Here is a 19,050-nt window from a genome sequence, read left to right on the forward strand (position 1 = left end):
CCAGGCCCTGCCAGGCTCAGGACATACACCACAGACACAGCAGAAGAAAAGGGAGGGGTTTTATTCTCAAGCGTCTAAGGATTTACAAACGAGGGCGTTTTGTTTTAAAAAGGGATGGGGCAGTACTGGTGGCCTGAGAAGGGGTTGCGGACCATGGGCTGGGCCCAGGCCGCCCCAGGCCCCCACCTGCCCACTTCACCCTCTGCCTGATGGAGAGGGATGGCTGGTGACTGGTGACTGGGGTGGGGGGCGGGGAGACATGGAAAAGGCAGGGGGTAAGGAGAGGCTCCCATTTAACACTGAAGGCGGGGAGGGGGAACGGGCCGACACACACTCACAAAACAGAAAATAAAGTTAAATAAAAACTCAGGCAGCTGGCCCTTGGGGCCAGCCACGCAACCTTCCCGGCTACCCACAAAGGCCCCTGTGGCTGGGGCCCATGAGGGAGGGCGGAGGCCAGGCCTACTGGCCCCGCACCCTGCCCCCTCCCCTCACAAAGGGGATTGGAGCGAGAGAAGGTGGCCTCCCCCGAGGGGGGGCAGAGAAAAGATGACTTCGAGTACTTTTTAAAACATGCGGCGTTTTGTGACTATCCTAGTAGCAACTACAGTCAGTGAGATAGATGGAGGGTACAGTGATGCCTAGTCTAGATTGCTTCAGCTACATCCAGTGACCTTCCTCACCTTTGGTGTTGGTTGCTTTTTGTGGTTTTTCTGGAGTTTTCTTTTGTTTTTCTTTTTTTTTTTGTTCTGTTATTTCGTTGTCCACTTGATTTGCATGCATCACCAACAAAAAGGAAACACGCCCCCTCCTGCTCTGGCTGCTCCCCAGGGTCCCGGGGGTGCCAGGGCCCGGGCCTCAGCGTGGGCTGGGGACTGGCCAGCTCTGGGTGAGTCGAGGGGCGCTCAAGGCCACTACGAGGGCGTGACTGCCTCCACACGCCCAGCCCTCGGCCTGCCCCACCTCTGTCCCTGTCACACATCCTCAGACCCCCACGTCCACTCCACACACCCTCAATCCCTGCCTCCCCGGGCCCTATGGCCCCCGCTCCTGTCACCCATTCCCTCCTCCGCCTCTGCCTCACCGGCACCTGCTGCCCTCCACCATGCCCCACGCCTGCCTTCCCTGAAGGCCACCCTGTGTGGCCACGGCCCCTTGGGCTCCCTCCACACCCCCCGAGGTCCTCAACTCACCCCTACAAGCTGTGGCCAGTCTCCAGCCCCAAGGGAGGGGCACCCCGCCCCCCCAGAGCCCACCTTTGGGACTAGTCTCTCCCCAGCGGGGTGGCCCAGGCCCCACGGCTCGGCCCCCAGCCCCCCAGCGCCCGTGGGCCATCGGGGGGCTGCCACCACAAGCAGCTAAACATGACTTTGGTAAAAGTTTCTGAAGGTACCGACAAACCCCATGAGAACAAGCTCTTCTCCTCCCCCCACCCCCCCAAACACCCCACCAAGTACAATAAAATACGATAAACTCTAAAAAGGACCCCCTGAGATCAAAAAGAGAAAGAGAGACCAGCCCGGGTCTGGCTGCAGTCACAACGTCCAGCCCGCCTGCCCAGGGCAAGGACGCCAGCCAACTGACTCATGGCTTGCCGGAGACCTAAACGGACCCAGGGGTCCCGCCGGGGGTGGCAGGGCCTGGGCCAGGAGAGAGGCAGAGGCAGGGAGGGAGACAGGGAAAGCCAGAGAGGTAGAGAGGGAGGGGACAGAGAGAGGGAGACGGAGCCAGGGTGCATGTGCGTGCGAGGCGGCAGTGGGACAGCGCGGTGTGGAGGGGAGGGGACAGGACGGGCGGCTCTCTCCCGGCCCCCGGGGGCCGCCCCAGCCCAGAGGTTACAACTGAATAAATAGCGAGTCTGCTCGCGGCCTGCTGTCTTCCGTTCACAGTGTCTGTCGGGGGGGATGCGCACAGCCGGCTGATCCTGGGACGGGAAGGGCTGGGGCCTGGTGGGCCCATCTGTCCATGGTTGGTGGGCAGGGAGTCAGGGGTGGGTCGGCGCCCCCTACTTTCTGTCCTCAGCCCTCGGCGGCCGTCCAGGTCCCAGGGCTCCCCTGGCGGGCAGCTGGGTGGCCGGGTGGGGAAGGGGGGGCCGGTGGCCACGCCCCCGGCCCCCAGTGGGCTGGCCGCCGCTGTGCGGCTACCTGAAGAAGGGCAGGTGGTGCTGGCTCAGGACCCCGCTCGCCCGCGGCGACTCGGTCTTCGCCATGACATCCTTGAACCAGGATGCCACGTCCACCTCCAGCGTCTCGTAGCGCTTGATGAAGCTGTGTTCCTGTGGGGCCCAAGGCGGGGCACTTAGGGCAAGGGCTTCTTCCCTGCTGGCCTTGCTCAGGCCCGGCGTCCAGTGTGGCGGGGGGCTTAGGATGGGGGCTGGGGAGGGCCCCGGGTACTCACAAGTAGCTTATTATACTTTGGTCTCTTCCTGTGATCTTTAGTAAGGCTGGAGAGAGAAGAGGAGAGGAAGAGAAGTGAGAGCAGGGAGGAGGGGCCTGGCCGCCCTCGTGGCTGAGTCGGGTCTGCAAGATCTGTGGGTAGAAGCCCGCAACCTCCCGGCCCTGCGCTTGGGCCCCGCAACGTGACAGAAGCCCAACGTGCGCCGTGAGACACCCATGGGAGAGGTGGGTGGGCTCCCCCACGGGAGGCTCCAATGTGGACGTCCCGTGTGCGCTACTCTTGCCAGTTGGTGCAGGACACTCAGAGCCCTTAGCCCTGGGGTGCCTCTGCTTGTTCACAGCTCCCCCAAGGTGAAGCCCAAGGGCTACCCTGCCAAGTACCCCTGGGGCCAGGTGTCCCCTCAGGCTGAGTCCAAACCCAACTCCTAGCTCCCAGGGCTCCAGCCCCCACCCCATCCTGGGGCCCCTCTCCCCTCCCCAGTGGCCTGGGTGCAGGGCCACATCTGACCTCGCCCTGCCTTCCAGAGCAGAGGGCGGGGCCGGGGCTCCTCACCAGTCTTTAACTCTTAGTTGCGGCACGCATGTGGGATCTAGTTCCCTGACCAGGGATCGAACCCGGGCTCCCTGCATCGGGAGCGTGGAGTCTTAACCGCTGTGCCACCAGGGAAGTCCCCTCACCAGTCTTTGACGAAGGACTGAAAGTCCCCCGAGAAGCCCATGTGACCGGGCAGGAGCGGGGGTTCTTCCTGTAGGACTTTGGTGAGGACCTCAAAGTCCGTCTTGCAGTTCTTGTAGGGAAACTGTCCCGTTGCCAGCTCCACCTGGGAGAGAGATGAGCAGGGCTGGGCCGGCCAAGGACAGGATCCTGCCCTTTCCCGCCACCTGACTCCATACCCCGAGAAGACCCCACCCCTGGTCTCGGAGAGCAGGGGCCCCAACTCACCAAGGAGATGCCCAGGCTCCACACGTCGGCCCGGATGTCGTAGTCGGGCTTGGTGGGGTCCGGGGGGTCGATGCGCTCAGGCTGCCGGTGGGAAGTAGGAGAGGGTGGATGTACCCCTGTGGCTGGGGTGGGTGCGCCGCCCCTCACGCCCGCCCGCCGGACGCTGCTGGGCCCCACTTACTGCCATGTAGGCAGCGCAACCTGCGCTCCGCGTTTTGGCTTTGGAGTCAACGAGGCGGCCGCTGATGCCGAAGTCGCAGAGCTTGATCTGGCCCCGCTCATCCAGCAGGATGTTGGAGGGCTTGACGTCCCGGTGGATCACGCCGTGCTTCTCCTTCAGGTAGTAGAGTGCCTTCACGATCTGTGGCGCGGGCAGAGGAGGGCACCAGTGATGGCAGGGACGGGGCCTGAGGGGGGGACCACCCGCCCGCCCGCGCCCCACCCAGCCGCTCACCGCCACCGTCATCTTGCCCAGGATCCGCTCAGGGATAGGGCCCTGCATCCGCTTCTTGAGCTTCTCGGCGCACGTGCCCATGAGCTCCATGGCAATGAAGACGTCCGTCTGCGGGGACAGCAGGTGGCGGCTTGGCGGGGTGGCTGTACCCTCCTGCCCACCCCAGACACGCTCGGGTCCTGGGGGAGGGGCGGGGGGCACAGGGCTGGCTCAGAGACCAGCATGGGAGGCTTGGGGGGCGGGCGGCCGGCTCACGTTGGTGATGAAGGTCCCGAAGCACTGCACAATGTAGGGGCAGTCGTGGCTCTTGAGCACCACGTCCAGGTCCATGAGGATCCGCTTGTTCTCTTCCTTGTTCCCCGAGCGCCGCATTTGCTGCACGGGACAGCAGGGGCCTTAGCGCCGAGCCTGGGGCGCGGGGCCCACCCGGGGCAGGGGCGGGCTCACCTTGACAGCGATGACGTGCCCCGTCTTCCGGAAACGCATCTTCCACACCTGGCCACAGGTGCCGCTGCCCATCTCCCCCAGGTTCTCCAGGTCATTGATTTCCGCCTGGTAGCGCTGGCGAGGACAGCCAGGGCTGGGGGTCCACCGGGCCTCTGCCCTCCACCCCAACCCAGATCCTACCAGCTGTGTCCTGCCCACCCTCCCTGGGGGGGCCAAGGGAAGGGCGGTACCTGGCCCCCAATGGTCAGGTAGCCTGTCTGCTTCATGATCTCCTGCAGCTTCTGGTCAATCTCGATGCTGAGTTGACAGAGAGTGGGTGCCGGTGAATGGGGGTCCTGACCAACCTGAGGCCACCCCAGCCCCTAACACACAGGGGTTCCACAGAGCTCACCAGCTCCTCCCTGAGGCTGGCCCTGTGCCCCGCCCCGCCCCAGCCCCGACTTTCCGGCCCTCCCACCAGCCACCCTAGCCGCTCACCTCTCCATGCTGCGGGGTGTGAACAAGGTTGACGGGAGCCCCAGCATGTGGCGGGGCCGGGCTGGGGGCGTGGGGTGCTGCGGGGAGCTCTCGGAGGACGGTGAGCGGCTGCCCCCATCATTGGCCAGTGGGAGCTGCAGGGCTGGGGTGGTGAGAACCAGGGGCGGGGAGGAGGTTAGCTCCCAGCTGGCCCCAACTCAAGGGCCTGGCACCCTCATCTTCCCCTCCCTGGCATCCCTCAGGTAGGCCGGCACAGCCCCCTGCCCTGCTGGGCTGCAGGAGCTCCCCGCTCCCAGACCACTCTTAAGGTGCCTTTTCCCACGTCCCCCCCACTCCTCCAACCTGGAAGGGCTTGCGGTGGGCTGTTGAGGTGGGGTGGTCCCCAGAGGCTGAGGGTTCATCCCCAAGCCTCCCCTGACAGAAAACGGAGGCCCAGAGGCGGATGCCATCCCTCGGGCAGGCAGCCTCCCCACTGTGTCCCTTTCCTCCCCACCTCCGCCTGGGAAGCAGGCCCAGGGCCACCACGCCCACACTCTGGACCACACAAGGCAGGAATGCCCACTGGGATCAGCCCGAGCTCTGGCGCTGTGGGCAGCGCTGACCTTGGCTGGACCACCCTGGGAAGAGAGTGGGCAAGGGACCCAGGCTTCCAGCTGCCTCGCCCAGCATTCTGTTTCAGGGTCAGGGAGGGCCGCCCTCTGGCCAGCGGGCTCATCGGTGAGCCTCCCGGCCTGGCCTGCAGAGCTAGGGCCGACGAGTCAGGGGCAGGACCCCAGGCTGGGCCTGTGTCCTCCGGGTGAGGGGATCCAGGTGGCACAGCCCCTCCAGGGGCCAGCGGGACGTGGGGGGCAGGGGCCGGGCCAGGCGGCGAGTTTGGTTCTTTCCAGAAGCCTGCATGCGGACAGCTCGGGCATGCTACAGGCAGGCAGGCAGGCAGGCAGCGGGCAGGCAGCGGGCACCCCAGGACGGGCAGGCGGCATTAGGGGACAGGAGGGCGGGAGACAGACAGACGGGAGCTGAGGCTTGGGGCCCAGCTGCCCAGAAGGGGCGCTGCAGAGACAGGCCGGAGAGGGGCCTGGGAAAAGAGAGCAGATTCCCTGAGGGCCTAGGAGCCTCCCGGCTGGGCAGGCCATAGGGCAGGGAGTGGGGGCCAGGGTGACGACCCTCCAGTGAACCCCGGAGACCCTGGCACTCGGCCTCCAGAAGGGGAGCCCCTGGCTGGGGAGGCTGCAGGCTACAAGCACCTCCCAGGTTCACCTTCCCCTGGAGAGCAGGCCAGGAGCTGGGGGCCTGCCATTCTCCTTAGCCCTTGGCTGACGCCCCCTCCTCTCTCTCCACACTTCCCGCACGGCCCACCTTCTCCTCCCACAGTTCTCCAGGCACCTGGTGACGTGGGCCCAGTGATCAACGGGTAGAGACAGGTATGGTGCAGCACCTGGTGCCTGGGCGCTTTGCTGGCCTGCAACCCTGACCGCAGCCAGAGCGAGGGGCAGGTCTATGAGCCTGGCCTGCAGTCCTAGGAGGGCCTGGCGGGAGTGATGGAAGAGCTCTGGGGACCCCGGGGACGTGGCCGGGCCCAGTCCCCTCCACTGGCCCGGAGGCCTCTCCTCCCATGCCCTCCCCGCTGCTCTGCTCTGCCAGGGCCAGAATCCCAGTCCTAATCCCTCCCTCTCTGGCTGGACAACCTCCGGGGCTCCCAAGGACCCTTGGGCTCCCCCTGCACCGGGACCCTGGATCCCTGTCAGGTTCAGGTTCCCTGGGGGCACCAGGGCCCCCTTTCTGAGTGAGGACCACACCCCTCCCCTCCCCACACCTCTCGGTGTGGTGTCCTGTCGGTCCCCTCCCTTACACAGTCCACCGGGCCCTCTGAGGGCTGCCCCAGAACCCGTGGCCAAGGCTGTAAGGGGACAGAGGCTTCCAGCCAGGCCCACAAACTGACACACCGTAGGCGTCTGAGCGGGGCTGGCGCGGGGTGGCTAAGGTGGGGTGGAGGGAGGTAGACAAAGACCCTGAAAACAGAAGTCACAGAGGTGGTACCGGGCCCACGGCAGGTCAGGAGGGCAGAATGAGAGCGAGAGGCTGAAGGGGAAAGAGAGAGAGAGTAGAATGAATGAAAGAGAACGAGAAAGGACACGGGGCGGGTGTGGGGAGGGCATGCGGCCATCAGGAGCCTCACACGTACCAGGCTGTCAGTCGACACACGTAGGCACACGCACACAGGGCATGGCACAAACCCACGCAGACGGGGAGACGACATGCCACAGGGTCTCCAGCAGAGCCACAGAGCCCCTCACCTTCCGACACACACGCACGCGCGTGCACACACACACACACACTTCCCAACCTAGTCCTGCTCACACGCACAAGAACCAACGAGACCAGACCCCCACCCCATCTCTCTCACCACCCCCGCCCTTCGCACAGGCATGTCCCACACCCATCGGCTCCCAGACCCACTGGCACCTGCCCTCGGGCCCTGGGGGGACTGCTTCCTCTACTTCCATCCCTGCGCTGCCCCCACCTCCCAGGAGACTTGGCTCAAATTCCACCTTCTCCAGAGGCTTCCCAACTGCAACCCTGCTCCCCTGCTCCACCCGGCCTTCCCTCCAAGGCGCCGGGGCCTCCTCCACTTCCTGCCCGGAGGCCCTCAGTGCTCACAGCCCTCCAACCCCCAGGGCCCCCCACCCCCGGGGGAGCGCCAGCCCCGAGAGGACAGGGGCTCAGTCCAAGCCTAGCACGGCTCAGCCCAGGGGGCGACACGGCTTCGCTGAGCTGCTGAGGGGGACCAGCAGGCGCAGGGCCCAGCTCTCCTTCCCTCCGCTCATGCACACGCCTGCAGGCACACGCACGGACACTCGTGACCCCCTTGGCAGGCGACAGACTCCCGGCCGCTGAGGGAGTCTGTTTCCTCCTCCAGGGAGTCCAAACCTGAGCCCAAGAGGAAGGGAGGAGCGGGAGGTGAGAAGACAGAGGAAGTGGCCGGGTGGGCCGGACGTTGACGGTGTGGATGGACAGAGAGTGAGGGTGGGGGGGGGGGGGATGCGCACGCGCACACGCACACACAGAGCACGTGGGAGGGGGAAGGGGGGGATGGCATTCTGCGGCCGGGGCAGCGGTTAGGTCAATGGTGCAGAGGTCCAAGCAGCGATGATAAAAAGGCTGGTACCTGCTCGTTGGGACGGGGCAGGAGCAGGGCTTAGAGTGATCACAATAACTGGATGGGGAAAAGGAAGAAAAAAAAAAAAAACAACACCACGATAAATCACAACGGAAACAACCGATTTGTCCAAAAGAAAAGAAATCAAATCAAATCATAACGAAGAGGAGGGGGAGGCACGCGGCACCAAACTGCAGAGATGGGTAGAAACCGACAGAGATGGGAGAACTGGGAGGATGGGATGGAGCTGACACAGACACAGACGCCTGGAGGGGGCTCCCCGGGGCCTGCTCGCCATGGGTGTCACCGTGCCTCGCTCTGCATCTGGGACAGCCACCCTGCAAGGCACCCCAGGCCCCGTACCTAGGCCTGTCTCGTCCACGCTGGGGTTGGAGGGGGAGCGGCACTGCAGAGCCCAGCGGGGACCCTCCAGTCCTGGCTGGGCTTCTTACCCCAGGCAGTGTCCAATGCCAGCACTGCCACCTCGGGGTTTTTTCTGGGCCCCAAGAGACACCCCCCCCCATCCAGTGAGGAACCCACACGGACCCAGGTCAGGAAAGGGAGGATGGGGAGTGGACCCTACACAAGGATGGGGGCGCCAGGCTGGGTGAGCAGGCAGTGATGGGGGAACCCCGATGAGGAGGTGTCTTCTCCCTCCTGTCAGGATGACCTCACAAGGAGCTACATAAGCCACAGGAATCATATCAGAGGGAATAAAAAGGAGAGCAATTTGCTGGGTCAAGAGAGACACAGAAAGCATGTGTGTGTGGGCAGGGGAATTCCCTGGTGGTCCAGTGGTTAAGACTGCACTTCCAATGCAGGGGGCACAGGTTCGATCCTTGGTGGGGGAACTAAGATGCCACATGCCACGCGGTGCGGCCAAAAACAAAAACAGAAAGCATGTGTGTGGGCTGCTGTTCATCAGGTCTGTAGGGAGGGGAAAAATCTGACTCCCTCTGAGCTTCAAGGATATGGGGAAGGGATCATGCAGGAAATCACAAGGAGACTAGATGTGGTCATGGTGATTCCGAGCCAGGTGTGGGTGCTGGGGGGTAGCTCTTGACTCCAGATGACAAGACGCCAGGGAGACAGGCACTGAGATTGTGGGATAAGAAAGGAGGTGTATGTGCCCTGGGATGCCTAGATAGAGTCGCATTGGCCTCAGGTGTCCCCGGGCTGGGTGGGTGTGGGTGTGTAAGAATGGGGAAGTCACTTGATTCTAAATGACAAAGTTGCCACGCTTGGGAGTTGCGTGTTTATTTCTGGAGGAGCCAGAAAGATGGCAACAGTGAAACGAGTCAGAGGAGTATGAGGGGGCCTGGTGTACGTGGGCAAACTGTATGTGGGAGGGAGTCCGCTGAGCCCAATGACAAGATCCCAGAGGGGGGAGAATGGAGCACCAGACACACCACAGGATGGTTATAATATGGTCAAGCGACCTCAGGTGTCCCCTGCCCAGGTGCGCGTGTGTGAGCGTGAGTGGCTCATCTGCTAAGCCCCGATGACAAGGACCCAGGTACGGAGCGGGGATTGGGGGGGGTGGGGGAACCTCTTGACACAATCACTGAGATGGCGGGAGTAGAATCAGCTGGTGAAAAGGGATGTGTACATCTTAGCAGAGAACCTGGATGTGGTCACGGTCGCATGAAGTAGGAGAAGCAAGGCTCAGGGTAGGTGACAGAGGCTCCGAGGATCCCGGTGATTGGGGGCGGGTCATCAGGTGGGGGGCCTCGCCTGGAGCCGGGTAACTAGGCTCCCAGGCCCCGTTAAGGGGGAACCCGCAAACAGTGGGGAGGGCTGCCCGGGAACCCGCGGGCCCCACGCCCCCCGGGTCACCGTGACCCTCTCACCGCTGGCCGATAGCGGGGAGCGCGGCGGAGAGGAGGAGCTAGAGCGCCCCGGAAGCGGGGGCGGGGCCTGGAGGCGGGGGCGGGGCCTCCCGCGGCGCGCGCCCCGCCCCGCTCGCCCCCTCCCCCACGCCGCCGTGCTTACTGGGCCTGGGCCGCTGGGGGCTGATATCCAGGTTGAGGTCGATCCTCCGCCGGGCCTCGCGGTTCTCCTGCTTCAGCTTTGCTTCCAGGCGGGACAGCTTCTGCTCCAGGGAGGACGCCGCCATCTTCCCCGCCGCCGCCGCGCACCGCCCGGCCGCCCGTCAGTCCCGCAGACAAACACCGCACTGCGCCTGCGCTCGGATGACCCCGCCGAGCCGCCGTCTCGCTCCGCAGGGCGCATGCTCGCGGTGCACACCCGCCCTTCCCGCATGCGAACCTCCGCGCGTGCGTGCTTCGTCCCGGCCGGAGGGATGACGCCGCCTAGAGCTCGCTGCTGGCAACGTGCGAATCCTCTCAGTGTAAGGCGCATGCGTGAATTCCCGAGCGCTCCGGCAAGAGGCGCTGTGTGGAAACCCACTCACCGTTCCGCTTAGAGCGGTGGGCGGAGAAAGCAGGGCGCAAGCGTACAGAGGAGGAGACGAGGTCACGCCCCTGGCCTCTGCTGCACATGCGCATTCGTGACTTTTTTTTTTTTTTTCCTGTCGCTGTCCCCGGTGGTCGCCATGGTTGTGTGTCCTCAGCCTCGTTCTTTCTCTTCCTGGCCCGGTCCTCGCTGGCACCCACTCCCTCTCGGAACTGCCTTTCTCATCTCGGACAGTGCTTCACTAGGATCCCTGTTATGCTTAATTGCTGCCCCCTCACCATAATTAGGCACCCGGGGCAAGCCCTTTCCATTTCAGCAGGCTCAGGGTTGGCCGAGGACATGTAGGATGGGCGGGGTAGGGCTCGGGCCACTGTCAGGACCCTGGGAATCCAGTGGCGTGACCCCTGCCCTTGGCGACGGGGGTGGGGGCCGGGAGGGGGGCCAAGGTCAAGGCCAGAGAGTTCCAAATCAGACTTGCGTGGGACATTTTAAGACTTCCCTCAACTGCCCTGCCCCCAGAATTTGCGCCCAGCTCCTGGACAACGCAGAAGATAGGCCCCGGTGTTTGGTGCCTCTACTTGGTGCCTCCGCGGCCTACACATTTTCTTTAACTGGTCTGAAGAGTGCTGGGAAAATGTCCCCATCTGGAACCCTGGGGCCCCCGGAGAGCACCTTGCCTCTGCTCTCTCGTGCCAGGAGGAGGCTCGCATTTTGCAGACACCATGGAGGTGGTGATCCCAGGAGGTCAGGGTTGGGCAGGCTGTGCCCTGCCCGCTCCAGCATAGGGACACTGTGATGGGCGTTGAAGGCTTGTGGCGACTCCTCTGGTGACAACTTACAGGTGGAGCAGATCCAAAACTGTGGAGCCGGGAGACTAACAGGGAAGGTAGAGGAAGAGCAGTTCTCCAGGAAAAAAGTTAGGCAGACGATGCCACCTGATTTCTCCTGGTTAGCTGAGGTCTCTCTCTGCCTCTGCTTCCGGGATAGACTCATACCCTTGATTCTGGAATGTGACTGTCGCCACTTGCCTGTACTTGGCCTGGTGGAATCGAAGGCTTAGACTATGACAGGAGTGGACACAAGGGACCAAGATTATAGTTCTCATAGTTAGTATCATTTATTAAGCACCCACTGATATACACTCCCTCGCACAGGGAACATTTGAAAGACAAAGTCCCAGCCTGTTTTCAGAAAAATGTACCCGCCACAGCAGGTGTTCTTAACCGGGGGTCCCCGATCCTTAGGATGTCCATAAACAGCCCTCTAGGGGATCTGGGGGAATCTGTTGATTGCCTCAAGTTGTTTGCAGAACTTTTCATGTATGTGTACGTGAGCATTTTCCTGAGGAAGGAGGTGCCCAGCTTTCATCAGATTTCTCAAAGCATCTAGGGATATTAAAAAAAAAGAATCCCTCCTCTAGAGGGAGGAGAATCCCTCCTCTAGACACCAAGATATCTACTCTGCAGGTCAGCATTTCCCAACACACAGGCCTGGGACCGTCTGTGTCAGAATTACCTGGGATGCTTATATTTACCGGCAAGTTCCTGGCCTCCAGCTGAACCTCCTGAGTCAGTCTTTCAGGGGTGGGGCCTGGGATGTTTTGTTTTGGTGATGTTGATTTTGATGCCTAGTCAAATATGAAAACCATTTTTCTGAGTTCAGGTGTCTATAGCAAACAACTTATAAATAGGGGATTAACATCCAAGTTGGGGGTGGAGGAGGGGGGAGCCTGTCCGTTGCGTCTGTGTCCCCTCCTTGGGAGAGAACCCCAGATGTAAGCTGTTTTGGTCAGGGAGAGAGGGTTGAAATCCCATTGGGATGAGCCCCACCCCCATACGTGGCATTGATTGAGCCAGAATGTTCGGAGTGGGTTGGGGGCAGCAGCAGCTCTGGCCCAGGGCTGGGGGCGGGCCAGCTAGCCAAAGACACAGGTGTGGTTTTGCTCTGAGAGCCTTATGACTGAGTTAATCCCTCCGGGATGTTCCACCCCAGATCCACAGCCTCCCAGACAAACCAATCCCAGGATCTTGCCTGGGCTCCACCAGCCTGCCACGTCTGCTCCTCCTCTCCTGGCCTGGGCTCACTTGGCCCCCTCCCTTGAAGATAACGGTAGAGATTCCAGGACGGTAGCATCCGGAAGGCCTCTACCGCAACCTGCCCCTCCCTGGCTTCACTCCACCTCCATCCTGTCCCGCACCTCTGCCGGCAGCCCTTCGTAAAGGGTGTCCTCCACCAGGAGCCCCGACTTCTTCAGCCCCCCACAGTTGCCGAGTTCTTCCGGCAGCGCCTCCAGCCGGTTGCCCTTGAGCTCCAGGCGGCTGAGGGCCCTGAGGGCCCCCACCTGGGGCGAGAGCTGGCTCAGCTGGTTGTAGCCGAGGAGCAGCGTCCGCAGCTTGCGGCAGAAGAAGAGCTCGTCGGGCAGAAGCTCCAGGGCGTTGTAGGAGAGAGCCAGGTGCTGCAGGTTCTGGAGGAGGCCCAGCTCGGCCGGCAGGGAGTGCAGCCCGTTATGGGAGACATCCAGCAGGCGGAGGCCAGAGCACATGCCGAGCTGGGTGGGCAGTGTCTCCAGCTTGTTGTGGCTGAGATAGAGCTGCTCAAGGCCCCGGAGCTTCCGTACGTGCTCGGGGACGTAGGCGATCTGGTTGTGCCACAGCCGGAGTGTGACCAGCTTGCGGCAGTGCTGGAAGCTGAGGATCTCCTCGATGGACCGCAGGTGGTTGTCCTTGAGGTCCAGTTCCTGCAGTGCGCCCAGGCTGAAGACGGCATGGGGGATGCGCTCCAGCCCGCAGGCCACCAGCTCCAGCTCCCGAAGCACCACCAGCTTCTTGAGGCTGTTCAGTGCCAGCAGGCGGGCCCCGTCGTTGTGCAGGCTGAGCCGCTGCAGGTGACCGGCCACGTCGGTCACGCTGGCGGGCACCTTGCCGGCGTTGCTCTGCAGCGACAGCACCTTCAGCTGCTTCAGCTCCCGGAGGCTCTCGAGGGTCGCCGCCCGGGCCAGGTCCAGGGGGAAGAGCCCCTCCAGGTGCAGCTCCTCCAGGCCGCGCAGCCCGAACACCCAGAGGGGCACCTCTCGGAGCTCCTCGCACTTGACCCGGATGACCTTCAGGTGGTCCCGCAGGAAGATCTGCAAGGAGAAGGGCAGCCTGGCCGGCGAGTGGAGCAGGCTGAGCTCCTGCAGGTGCACCAGCTGTGCGAGGCCTGGGGGGAAGGTGATGTCACAGATGGCCTCCAGCCGCAGTGCCTCCACCTCGCTGAGCTCGAAGACCGTGTCGGGCAGCCCCGGGAGCATGCAGAGGGCCAGCTCGAGCCGGCCCCAGGCGTTGCGCTGCAGCTTCTGCCGCAGCTTCTCGGTCGTCCACTCGTGGTTGAGGTTGAGCTGCTTCAGGCGGCTCTCGCTGACCTCGGAGAGGAAGACAGCGAAGCGCTTGGAGTAGAGTGAGTCGTACTGGTCGATGAGGTGCAGCATGAAGGCGAAGTCGTTCTTGACGTCGGGGATGTCGCCCATGCCCGTCTCTTCCCGCACAGATCGGAAGGAGTACTCCTTGAGGGGCCGGTGGAAGAGCCAGCAGAGTGTGTAGAAGCAGGTGATCCCGTAGACGCACACGAAGGAGATGTAGCAGAAAGCCAGCTTGGAGAAGAGGTGGGCCTTGGTGTGGTTGCAGCAGAAGCTGGCATAGCCCGTGACCTCCGAGGTCTCCACCCTACAGGCCACCAGGAAGCTGATCTTCCCCACGTAGACGAGGTTGTAGACCAGGATGGCCAAGAACTTGCAGACCTTGAGCACCGTCTGCCGGATGTACATGGTGTACAGGATGTCCCCCTCTTCCACGTGCATGCGGAATTTCTTGACCTTCTCAAACAGGGCTTTGGCCTGCTCACCTTCCTTTTTGTCCAGCAGGGTGACAGCCGGTGGCTCCGTCACCACCTTCTCGGGCTCCACCAGCACCTTCTCCTTCTCACCCTCACCTGCCTTCCCCGGTCCTGCCGCCGCTGCTGCCATGGTCACCACTGCCCGCCTGGCGGCGGCAGGGTTCTTGTGGTTCTCCCCGGAGACCTCGGATAGGGCCCGCGTGGTCCACGGAGAGTCGAAACACTTGCCCAGGATGGAGATGAAGTGCTCGATCTTGGAGCTGGTGCTGGGGAACTTGAACCAGAAGCTGGTGCAGACCATGAAGATGAGCGTGTGGATGACGACCAGGTAGGGGAAGTACTTGGCGTACCAGTGGAGGGCCGTCTCGTAGCAGAGCTGGTTAATGAAGCTGTATTGCTGCAGGTCCAGGTTGTTCCTGAGGCCGCTCAACTCCCGGAGGTCCCCCATGTGCTCGGAGACCCCCCGCGGCAGCAGTTGCTGGCACGGGGCCTCTGATAAGTTCTCCCGGGGTTCGTGACTGGGCAGACAGATGATCTTGTCCTGTGTCACCTGAGGATGGGAGAGAGGGTGAAAGATGGTGAAGGATCTGGGGCGGCCTGGGAAGTTGTGGGGTGGGGGAGGAAGCAGGCCGAAGGCAAGAGAGGTTTCCATCAACCCCCAACTGTCCCCAGTTTGTTCCCCAGCTTTGGAAGAGTCAATAAACCTCTGAGCATCCGACTTTGTCTGAAAAAAAGAGCTGGGTTGATTTGTGTCCTTCGAAAAGATGTTGAAGTCCTAACCCCCAAATACCTGTGAATGTTGCCTTGTTTGGAAATAGTCTTTGCAGAGCAGATGTAATCAAGTTAAGATGAGGTCATTGGGGGGTGGGCCCTAACCCAGTAGGACTTTGGCCTTATAAAAGGGAGAAATCTGGACACAGACACACACAGACACACAGACATACACACAAGGAAGATGCTTTTAAGATACAGGGAGAATATACAGGGAGAATAGATACAGGTTATCTATAAACCAAGGAATGCCTGAGGCCACCAGAGTCTAGAAGGGAGGCGTGGAACACATTCTCCCTCACAACTTTCGGAAGGAACCAACTCTGTCAACACTTTGATTTCAGACTTCCAGTCTCCAGAACTAAGAGACAGTAACGGAAGACTTCCGGAACCTCCCAGACCCCGCCCCTAGAGACCCCGCCCCTGCCCCGCCCCTTACCTGGAGGGTGCAGCCGAAGACCCCGATCATGAGCATAGCCACGGTGAGGTACTCGGCCAGCACATCCCACCAAGGTTTGAGCACCTTGAAGGCGGGCTGCTGCTCCGCGAACTGCTTGAACTCCGCCACTGGAATCATCCCGCCTGTGGGAGGGCAGGAAGTGGAGGGTGCAGAGAGAGACTCTCAGTTAAGCGCGCCTGGTGCCGGGTCCCCAGAAGAGCCAGACACACGCATCTGCTCCCACTCCGCGCTCGGCCCTGCCAAACTCTGGTAGAACCCACAAGCTGTGCGCTTCCTTCCCCTCCCCCCACAGACCTCGCCTCCTTCCTGGAGCCGGGCAACTACTGTCCTCACCACCTCTGCTCCCAGGGACCCCTGCCCCGGTCGGACTCTGCCTGCCCTCTCAGAGCTCAGGAGGGGCAGTCCACGGGGCCGCTGCCCCACAGCGTGCCCGTGCGGCCTTCTCCGGGAGCCCAGGCATCTCCTCCCACCCTTGACGCCAATCCGAAACACTTTGCTCTGCTTCTCTGACCCCAGGTACCCGGAATCCAGGCGGCCAGCCCCGGCTTCCTCCACCACTGGACCAGAGAGAGTCCCAGAGACTCGGGGACTTCCGGGGCGTGGGCCCCGCACCCCCTTCAGGGGCGCTCCGGGCACCACCTCCGACCTCCAACCGGAAAAGCCGGCTGGAGCCTGGCTCTGGTTACGGGCCCCAGGGGCAGGGAGTGGCAAAGCTGAAGGCTGGTCAGCCCTGGAGGGTGGGAGTGACTTGGACACCTGTGTTTCTAGTGGGGCAAGTGCCTAGGATCTGCGGCAGAAAACAGAGACCTGGCCTCTGAGAGACAGGGGCAGGGGGGCGCGAGGATGGGGCAGAGGATCAGGAAATGGAAAACTCACAGGGAGAGAGCCAGGGTGACACCTACGACTGGGACAGGGCTGGGCTGCCAGGCTCCTGGGCGGCCAGCCCACTCTGTCTGTCCCTGGCTTTCATTTTAGACCAAGGTATCATTATTCCAGATACAGACAACCAGGCGCAAGTCACACGGGGGCGCAGGCCACGGGCTGGGACATCACCCTCCCTGACAGGCAGTCGGGAGCCTTTTCCCCCACCTCCGAGGCTGGAGCGGGGAAGGAAAGGGAGGCAGCAAGCCCCTCACCGCCTCTGAGGGCGCTCCTAGGCAGTCTGCCTCCCTCCCCAGCATCCATGCTCCCTAATATAAAGATCCTGTTTTACATCACTCAGGTTTCCTGCGGCCTGCGGTCCTCATCCGGACAGCCTGTCACTGGGCACAGGCTGGGCAAAGAAGGGAGGCATCTGGGCGACCAGCCGGTCCTCAGGCCGCCCACCCATCTCCTGGGGGGGGGGGAGGGAACCTGGCCTCTGTCCCACACCTCAGTCAATCGCTCTGACACCTCCTTGCCTCCCTTTTTGGTCCCCACAACCCTTGAAGGCCTTAGGGTTACTCTTGAGTGAGGACAAGGTGGAAGTGGGCGGGGATATGGGATGCAGGCCCCGCCCACCAGGCTGAAGTCGGGGCAGTCCGCCACACCCCCTTAATCCCATCAGAGGCTCCCACCTCAGTACCAGAGATAACACGCAAGGGGTAGGGACACGCCTGCCCACACCCAGTCTCCGGGGCCCCCTGACTCAGGCCCTGACTCACCCAGCAGCCGGCACATGCAAGGGGGTGTGCAGACAGAGCACAGGATCCCTCACCCAATGGCCCATCCCTTGTGCTCAGTTTCACACCCTGTCCTAAACAACAAGCCGAGTAAAGATGCCTCCAGTGCATCACAGGCTCAAACACCAGGGAATCTGCTAGAAACACACCCAGGGCGGCTCAACAGCCCCCAGGAGCCAAATTGCAGCCACCAAAAGGGACACCCTGGGGGCACTCTGCAGTGTGCACCTCAGGGCATGTGTGTACAAAGGGCAAGTACACACTAAGTTGAGGAGAGACCCAGGACCAGGGAGCCGGCCATATGCCCTCTTCCAGTTCTGGCCACCCACTGTTCTCCCTGCCCTGGCCACCTACCCCTGCGAGGGACACTGCTTAGCTGCTTCACCTGAGAATGGTAACTGTTAGCAAAAATGCCACACAGACGGGCAGGGACCAACTTCCTGCCCCCGAGTCCTTGCCACCCTTCAGGACCCATCTCACAATGGTGGAAGCTCCCCACTGGCCATCCCGGGTCCACAATCAAAGGCAAGAAGGCAGAGACACACCCAGGGTCCCCAGCAGATGGCCCAGAGGATGCGCCCACAGAGCAAAGTGTATACACAACAGCCTCAGAAGCAGACATGGGGTTATCATTATTTCTCTCCATGACTCAATCTTGATCGTCCCGAACCTGCCATTAAGTTTCCCCAGACACAAGGCTGGCCCCCCCTGTGTCTGAACAGGGCTGGTGGGAGGGCTTGGGGAGAAGGCTTCATGGGGGTGTGTTGGCAGAGAACTTATGGCCACCAGATGCTTTCAGTGTCTCGTTTTATCCCAGCTCTGGGAGCGTGGATGTTGGGACCCTCGTTTTCCAGACTCAGGAGAGTGAAATAACTTGCTCAAGGTGTCACAGCTTGTGACAAGTGGCATTCGAGGCGAGACCCCCAAGTCCCGTCTGTCTGATCACGTTGTTGAGCGAGAACGTCTCGCTGAGATGAAGCATCTTTGCCAAAAGGACCTCAGAAGGGGTTCCTTCAGGCAGAGAAGAAACGGAGGGAGGACGCCTGCTCTGCCCAGCAGGCTGTGTTGTCCTCCTCAGCCTAGGGCCACGAACAGGCCCCTTACCCGGCCTTAGCTCCGCCCACCCATGCCTCACCCCTGCTGCTGCTTCTCTCTCAGGCCTTCCCCAAGCCCCCAGCTTGCCTCTGAACACGTGGCGGTGGCGGGTGCTCCTGGTCCAGCGCCCCATCCCACACCGCCCCCACCCACAGCCCATGCTAAGGGGCGAAGAAGAAACAGTGACTGTCGTCAGCCCTGAAATGGGTCTTGGAGGACACAGGGTCCAACTTTGGACTTTTACACAAGTGAGAAACTGTGGCCTGGGTGGGGGAGGGTGGCCCTGTAGTAGCAGATCCTGTTCTGGGCCCCAGGCCTGGGGACTCCCAAGCCCAGTACTTTTCCAAGCTGTCCTGCCAGGACTAGGGGGGGTCTGGGGTGTCTTGAGGTTCAAGAGTCCCAGAAGGGACAGCCTGGTGAGGCTCCCAAGTGGTAGGGTTCTGGGAATTGAGGGGCTCACAGGGTTGAGTCGTCAGCAGCAGAGGAGAGGGGAACATGGTCAAGACCCTCAGGGTGGACCCCAACCTGTTGATCTTCACTCCGTCCTTGGCCAGGCCTGCCGGGCTCCCTGACAGGCGCCCTTGGGCTAGCCAGGGCGGGGCCTCTCTCTGCACCCCCCACCCCACCCCCCAGCTCCTTCTGTGCCCCAGACGGCGTTGGGCTCAGGTCACAGGGCCAGCCGCACCTGGGGCGGTCCTCCCGTGGGCCAGATCCTCACCCCGCCACCTGGTCCCCAGGGGCGGAGAGCCACCTACTCACCTCACGGGCCGGACGCTTGTTCCAACTCCTGTGTCCCTGGGAGCGGAGCGGCCGGGACTCCCGCAGAGTTCGCGGGACGGGCTGGGTGAGTCAGGGCGGGCGGGCGGGCGAGCTGGACAGGAGCCGGGAGCAGCTCCGCCCCTCC

The 19,050-nt window shown here is 62.3% G+C and overlaps 2 protein-coding genes across 6 annotated transcripts; both read right to left on the reverse strand.

Moving 5' to 3' along the window:
- Positions 1-45: 45 nt before the first annotated feature.
- Positions 46-10,167, reverse strand: MAP2K7 (mitogen-activated protein kinase kinase 7). Of its 2 annotated transcripts, XM_082381636.1 has the most exons (12): positions 9,867-10,167; positions 7,884-7,931; positions 4,718-4,859; positions 4,471-4,537; positions 4,241-4,354; positions 4,049-4,168; positions 3,794-3,901; positions 3,521-3,700; positions 3,340-3,420; positions 3,075-3,217; positions 2,398-2,443; positions 46-2,275 (listed from the first exon to the last, which is right to left on the reverse strand). In XM_082381636.1, exons 1-12 carry the CDS (start codon positions 9,988-9,990, stop codon positions 2,141-2,143), a joined length of 1,308 nt encoding a protein of 435 aa, XP_082237762.1. In that variant the 5' UTR covers positions 9,991-10,167; the 3' UTR covers positions 46-2,140. The 2 variants fall into 2 exon arrangements, with proteins under 2 accessions (XP_082237762.1, XP_082237763.1); XM_082381637.1 differs by lacking the exon at positions 7,884-7,931.
- Positions 10,168-11,381: 1,214 nt separating this feature from the next.
- LRRC8E (leucine rich repeat containing 8 VRAC subunit E) lies at positions 11,382-19,025 on the reverse strand. 4 transcript variants are annotated; one of them, XM_082381632.1, is made up of 3 exons: positions 18,906-19,025; positions 15,370-15,512; positions 11,382-14,709 (listed from the first exon to the last, which is right to left on the reverse strand). In XM_082381632.1, exons 2-3 carry the CDS (start codon positions 15,505-15,507, stop codon positions 12,460-12,462), a joined length of 2,388 nt encoding a protein of 795 aa, XP_082237758.1. In that variant the 5' UTR covers positions 15,508-15,512; positions 18,906-19,025; the 3' UTR covers positions 11,382-12,459. The 4 variants fall into 4 exon arrangements, with proteins under 4 accessions (XP_082237758.1, XP_082237760.1, XP_082237761.1 ...); XM_082381634.1 differs by lacking the exon at positions 18,906-19,025 and adding an exon at positions 15,911-18,869; XM_082381635.1 differs by lacking the exon at positions 18,906-19,025 and adding an exon at positions 15,902-18,869.
- Between the last annotated feature and the right edge of the window lie 25 nt (positions 19,026-19,050).

The sequence above is a fragment of the Balaenoptera borealis genome (genome assembly GCF_965194805.1).
Source record: "Balaenoptera borealis genome assembly, chromosome: 2".
Lineage (NCBI taxonomy): Eukaryota > Metazoa > Chordata > Mammalia > Artiodactyla > Balaenopteridae > Balaenoptera > Balaenoptera borealis.

Bases quoted from the DNA above. Each gene is read 5' to 3' on its own strand.
- LRRC8E (XM_082381632.1), bottom strand. From the start codon at position 15,507: ATGATTCCAGTGGCGGAGTTCAAGCAGTTCGCGGAGCAGCAGCCCGCC. The intron at 14,710-15,369 runs GTAAGGGGCGGG...TCCCATCCTCAG, and splicing joins TCTTCGGCTGCACCCTCCAG to GTGACACAGGACAAGATCAT.
- MAP2K7 (XM_082381636.1), bottom strand. From the start codon at position 9,990: ATGGCGGCGTCCTCCCTGGAGCAGAAGCTGTCCCGCCTGGAAGCAAAG. The intron at 4,860-7,883 runs GTACCAGCCTTT...TCACCACCCCAG, and splicing joins TGCCCCGTCCCAACGAGCAG to CCCTGCAGCTCCCACTGGCC. The intron at 3,218-3,339 runs GTGAGTTGGGGC...TCTCTCTCCCAG, and splicing joins GGAGCCTGGGCATCTCCTTG to GTGGAGCTGGCAACGGGACA.